This window comes from Oratosquilla oratoria, unplaced genomic scaffold, assembly GCF_046742065.1.
Source record: "Oratosquilla oratoria isolate Oo_2021 unplaced genomic scaffold, ASM4674206v1 SCAFFOLD266, whole genome shotgun sequence".
Lineage (NCBI taxonomy): Eukaryota > Metazoa > Arthropoda > Malacostraca > Stomatopoda > Squillidae > Oratosquilla > Oratosquilla oratoria.
Window position 1 is genome coordinate 111,256 of NW_027467617.1, and position 6,245 is coordinate 117,500.

Sequence of the window (6,245 nt, forward strand, 5' to 3'; positions counted from 1 at the left end):
TCACCGACCTACTAAGACTCCTTGAAGAAACCATCAGAAACGAGCTAATACCGGCCATCACCAACGGACGGACAATAAACGAAGAGGAAAGAAAACTCATTGAACTTCCACTTAGAATGGGAGGGCTAGGCATCTCCAACCCGCTAAACCTTGCCGACATAGAACACAAAAACTCCATGAAACTCACGTCCTCCTTGACAAACAACATCGTGTCACAAGATCAACGGAAAGAGACTAACATGGAGGAAATCAGAGAAATTAAAAGAAACATGTCAAAGGGAAGGGAGGAGAGGCAGAAGAAGGAACTTCAAGCACTTATAGCTCGGCTATCGATTGGTATAAAAAGAAAGATAACACGGGCACAGGAAGTTGGGGCGTTCAATTGGCTGACAGCACTACCAGCCAGGGCAAAGGGATTTACCTTAAACAAAAGAGAATTCACGGATGCCATTGCCCTGAGGTATGGATGGCCGTTGGGAGGGCTGCTAACAGATGCTCTTGTGGTGTACAGTTTACTGCGATGATATGCAAGCAGGGTGGATTCATTTGCATGCGACATGATGAGGTAAGAGATCTCACTGCCCAAATGCTTCAGGAGGTGTGCAAGGATGTGACTATCGAACCAACATTACTCCCACTAGAAGGGGAGAACTTCAGATACCGCACGTCCAACACATCAAATGAAGCAAGAGTGGATGTCAGCGCAAGAGGTTTCTGGACACGGGGACAATTGGCTTTCTTTGACATGCGAATATTTGATCCGATGGCCCCCTGTTACAGCAACCTAACTATTGAGGCATCTCACTCCCAGAACGAATATGAGAAGATCACGATGTACGAAGAGCGCATACAGAATGTAGATCAGGGCTCATTCACTCCTATAACCTTTACGACTTCAGGTGGGATGGGTCCTAGAGCAAAGGTATTCTACGCTCGGCTAGCAGAGGTGATGGCTGAAAAGAAACAACAACCAAAATGCAACATTGTTTCTTGGATGAGATGTAGACTATCATTCTCACTCCGAAGATCAGCCCTCCTATGCCTGAGAGGTACCAGGTCCCCACCGCCCAAATCAGCACATATACAAAAGCTAGATTTTGAGCAGACGGTGATTGACAGTAGGATAAATGAACTTTTGTACTAGGAATTATCAGAAATGAATAGATGAATAAATAGAATAATAAAAGGGTCGTCGACCACAGTCATTGGCGGGAGAGGGGCCAATGAACTGTGTCTGTGGAAGACAGACCCTGCTGCTTCCACCACACAGTTCCACTAGGATGGAGGTCGTATTTAAAAAGAAAAGTAGTAGTAGTAGTAGTAGTAGTAGTAGTAGTAGTAGTAGTAGTAGTAGTAGTAGTAGTAGTAGTAGTGATAGTAGTAGTAGTAGTAGTAGTAGTAGTAGTAGTAGTAGTAGTAGTAGTAGTAGTAGTAGTAGTAGTAGCAGTAGCAGTAGCAGTAGTAACAGCAGCAGCAGCAGCAGCAGCAGCAGCAGCAGCAGCAGTAGTAGTAGTAGTAGTGGTAGTAGTAGTAGTAGTCGTAGTAGTAGTAGCAGCAGCAGCAGCAGCAGTAGTAGTAGTAATAGTAGTAACAGTAGTAGTGGAAATAGTAGTAATGGTAGTTGAAGTTTTTGTTGTTACTGTTGTTGTTGTCATTGTTATCGTTGTCATTGTCGTTATCGTTGTTGTTGTTTGTCATTGTCGTTGGCATAGTCGTAGTCGTTCTCGTTGTCATTGTTGTTTTAGGTATCGTTGTTGTTGTCGTTGTCATTGTTGTTGTTGTTGTTGTTGTTGTTGTCGTTGTCGTTGTCGTTGTTGTCGTCGTCGTTGTCGTTGACGTCGTCGTTGTCGTTGTCATTGTTGTTGTGGTTGTGGTTGAGGTTGTCGTCGTGGTTATGGTTGTGGTTGTGGTTGTGCTTGTGGTTGTAGTTATTACCATTGTCGTTGTCGATCCCATTGTCATTGCGGTTGTCGTTGTTCATGCTGCTGTTGTTCCTGTTATTGTTGTTGTTATTGCTGCTGTTTGCTGTTGCTACTGCTGTAACTATTATTTCTGTTATTACTGTTGTAGTCGTTGTTGCTGTTATTGTTGCTGTCGTTGTTGAGTTGTCCTTTCCAATTAGAGAAGTACTAGGACAAAACTTGTTGTTTGTCCTTACATCACTGCATATCTTCTTTTTCTTAAAGATAATATGTTGAAACTGCCATTGCCCCGCTGTCTTTTGGAAAAAATGAGAATAGGAAATTCATAAAGATTAGTTACATTCTATTATAGGGCCATGGCAGTTCCTCCACGTGTCTTCACGGTTTCCAAAACCAAAACTCAAGTGACAGGCAGTAGGAAAGTTTGCCTGATAGTGTTGTCTGCACCACTGTGTCTTGTCGCCCCATTGTTCTTATAGAGAGGCTTTTACTTGGTCTAATACTAACGGTATAGTATTTATCAGGTGAGAGTAGAAATGGTTCTAGGAACGTAAAATTCTGTCTGAAAGATATGGACACATCCTCTGTCCCGTCTTGGCTTTGAATTCTGATTTCACTATCATATGGGGTATGCAGGCTGTGTACAAAGATGTAGTCCGCACTCTTAACATTATTTACAATTATGGTCCACTGACTTCTGGCATATATTGTTGTTGAATAGCTTCCTCCTCCAGAATGTGAACTGCAATAGAGTTTCTCCTTGATGAGAGTATCTACACTTCGACCCCTGTTCTTGGTGGAGGGGCTGAAGGGTATCGATTCTGGAACCAAGCTAATATTAGCGCTCTGACTTGCTCTTAGAAGGTGAATGGATTCGTCGGGCTTGAAGATATCCGTGGGGAGCACACTCTTGGTGAACTCTTTGCATGTCATGGTGAGAAATCGCACCTCTTTTAGTAGGTTCTCTGTCTCCTTTCTCAAGGCGATACTCGAAATCTCCTCTCCTCGCTCGGACAACTGAGCTCTACCCCTGTTTTCAAAGAACAAAGGTATTAATCATCTGGGAAATACCATACTTTGCGTTTGGAATTGGTAAAGGTCACACATTTTTCGCCTTTTACGTGAAATAATAGAATGTTACTTACCAAGCCAAGACTGAATCAAACAAGAGTGTTTCCGAAGAAACTAGCAGCTCCCCAAGCAGTAGTCCCTTAAGGGTTTTCCTTTTTAATTTTATCACAGAAGCTGGAGACAACGCTTCATCAGCATTCACATTTAACATCTGAAATTTGATGGGTTAATTTGACCTTTAGCATTCAACAGATTAATTTCAAATTTTACTAGAACGTCAGTGTAAAAAAATATTGTGGAATGTGCTATGGTATTAGCATATCCTGTCGGTGTATCTTACTTTAATGTGTTATAAAACTTATCTTTGTAATGATTATTTTTACAACTTTGGGTACAAACAAGTGGTGTAAAGGACTAAACAAAGAGGGGATATCAACTGACAGCTTATAGAATACCACTCAAGCACTAGCCACTTGACCACAAAATAGACATATGGAGGTTATTCTGCAAAACTTTTCTCATGTCAGTACTAATTTCAATTTCCATTCTATTTCCTTCGACACCATAGAACTTTCTACTTACAGTCACACATTTATTCCTCAGCTCCTCATCGGCAAAGTCTACTGAAGCTTCAAGAGCTGCCAGGATTGTCTCTTTCGTCAGGTGGTTGATGACATACTGCGAATAAGAGCCATGATGATCAACATCTACATTTCACATATAATGACTGGGGCTACATATCAATACAGCGCTATACTGTATATTATCATGGATGAAAGGAATGACCAATAACTAGATCTCTAATGTACCGTACTTACACACTATAGGAGTGCAAGGAACAGATGGTAACCTAGGCTAGCCCTTATGGGGTGGGCTGCGCATCCCTTCGAATTTCCTATAACAAACCACTATGTATTACATTAATTCATGTTTCTTATCTTAGTATGAGTCAGAATCCGATCCAGATGATGAAACGGGTTGGGAAGGGTCAGATTACACCGATAGATATTTTGATCACTAGGATACTGTTAAACTTTGTATGTGTGTGTGTGTGTGTGTGTTTGTTTGTGTGTTTTTCACGTACTTGTTCCTTTGAATGGAGTGAGACTCATGAAGATACACAGGTACGTAGACATTTGACTAGAGAGATCAGAGGAAACACTGTGTAAGGATGAATTCTTTATTCCTGGTGAGGCTTTTGCTCTTTATGGATTACACTAGTAAACACAATATTTCTGGCCTCATGAGGTTGTCGACCGAATTCTAGTTATTGTTAGTGTACTGATTCCAAATATACAATCAGCTTTTGTCCATCACATCAGCTTTTCAAGACATAAGATATTAGATTTACGTGAATTGACAATTTGGCAATTTTGTGCTTATAGTGAAAGAATTAGATGCAAAGATGTACACAAATATTTATTGTTTGTGATTAAGTTACAGCTACATGAATTTTTTTTCGACATTCTGTCATGCATAACATCTGGAACATCCCTCTTCAAGCTCCAACAGTAGTTAGCCATTATATTGCAGTCCCATTTGTCTTGGTATCGTTCTTCCATAATTTCAATGTCTTGATAAAAGTGTTCACCTTGTTCTTTGCTGACATCACCCAGGTTCTCGGGAAAACTACTCAAATAACTGTGTAAGTAGTGCAACTTGATGCTCATTTTACATCCAAGTGATTGAAAATTCAAAAGCAGTTCCTCCATACTCTCTTTACAGTGTCAGTTTTTCTGTTTCTAAGGGAATTCTTTATTACATCAAAGAAAACATTCTAAGCTCTAGCCTCTACTTCATTCACTGTTGTGACAAAGATGGAATCTCTGAGTATTGTTCTTACCTGAGGTCCATCAAATACTCCTGTTTTTATTTTTTCTTCTCTTCACTCAGAATTGGAAAGGTTGAACATATGTGGTAGGAGCAATCTCCATAGTGATCAATGGCTTTCACGAATTGTTTCATTAAACTAAGTTATATGTGTAGTGGAGGAAAGAATGTTTTATCTCTGAACAAGAGGATTATTGATGATGTTCTTCTCACCAGGTGTCAAAGTCCTTCTTGGGAGCCATTCCTTTTTCGCCCAGTGGTCTGCTGTAGCCCTGCTGTCCCAATAACACAAAAAAAAACAACAACAAAAAACAGGGGTATTTTGTGTAACATCCTTGCTGAACCAACAAAACGTTTACCATTTTCAAATATACATAGATTAACCATTCATGAACATGATACTGCAATCTCTCCAGAACAATCTTGATGCTGGCATATTCTTCTTTCATGATTACCGAGTGTCCTACTGGAATAGAACCAAACTTGTTTCCAATGTGAAGCAAAACACATTTCATGCTCCTTTTGGAACTGTCAATAAAAAGTCTTCACTCACTTGGATCATATGCAGGTAGCCCCATAGCAAGAAGAAGGCCTTCAACATCACTACAATACACAAGTTGAGATCAGACTGAAAATACTTCAGTAGTTCTGCTTCTCCGTTACGATAAAAAGAAGCACTGGTGCCAGGTTCTGGCATTCTTTTTTTCTTTCAACCTAGAAGCTAATTATTCAGCAGACATCTTTGACAAATATAAATCTCTTACCATATCATTTAATTCAGCCTTAATGAACAAAGTAGGCGTATCACAATCTTCAACAGATGGTAAAGAAAAAAACATCATCCAGCTCATCTTCATCCGTATTAGAAGTTGTTGGACTGATGACGTCGTCATTAATCTCAGGCAGACCAGCAAATACTGGTACATGTATTTCATCACAATGTACGACTGGTCGAATGCCAGAAGGGATATCTGGATATTTCAAGAGATGCTTGGTTTTCTTATTGAAAACTTTCACATTGACAAGACAGAAGTAGCAGTTATCAAAATGGTTTGTCGGTTCCCTCCAAACCATTGGTACTCCAAACTTGAGATTAGCATTCTTTCCTTGAGTTCATGATCGCAAAGTTTCAACACATGTTTTACACACTATGTGAGGAGCCAAGCTTTTTTCCTGGTCTCCAAGGTACATTTTTTTTTTTACAGGAGTAGTTATGTTGCACATATGATCCTTTAAAGTGTAGTTTCCGCAGATGTAGCAGAATACATTTGGGCCAGTACAACATTTTCTTCTTTGCGATGTTATAGTCATAGCCGTGTTTATTCTAACTGCTAAGTAATTATGATCTGCAAAGAAGAACCACTGTGATGTAGGTCATAACTCTCAGTATGATCACTTTGGTCTACACATTTATAGAGACTT

At 40.0% G+C, this 6,245-nt stretch overlaps 1 protein-coding gene across 1 annotated transcript in view; it reads right to left on the minus strand.

The window, feature by feature from the left end:
- Positions 1 to 1,822: 1,822 nt before the first annotated feature.
- Positions 1,823 to 6,245, minus strand: part of LOC143022993 (BTB/POZ domain-containing protein 6-like) — an 8,824-nt gene continuing 4,401 nt past the window's right edge. The window contains exons 3-5 of the mRNA XM_076181430.1: positions 3,576 to 3,671; positions 3,068 to 3,204; positions 1,823 to 2,952 (exon numbers count right to left, since the gene is read on the minus strand). Of these exons, the coding sequence (XP_076037545.1) occupies positions 2,301 to 2,952; positions 3,068 to 3,204; positions 3,576 to 3,671 (885 nt within the window). The 3' untranslated portion in view covers positions 1,823 to 2,300. The remainder of the gene's footprint in view (positions 2,953 to 3,067; positions 3,205 to 3,575; positions 3,672 to 6,245) is intronic.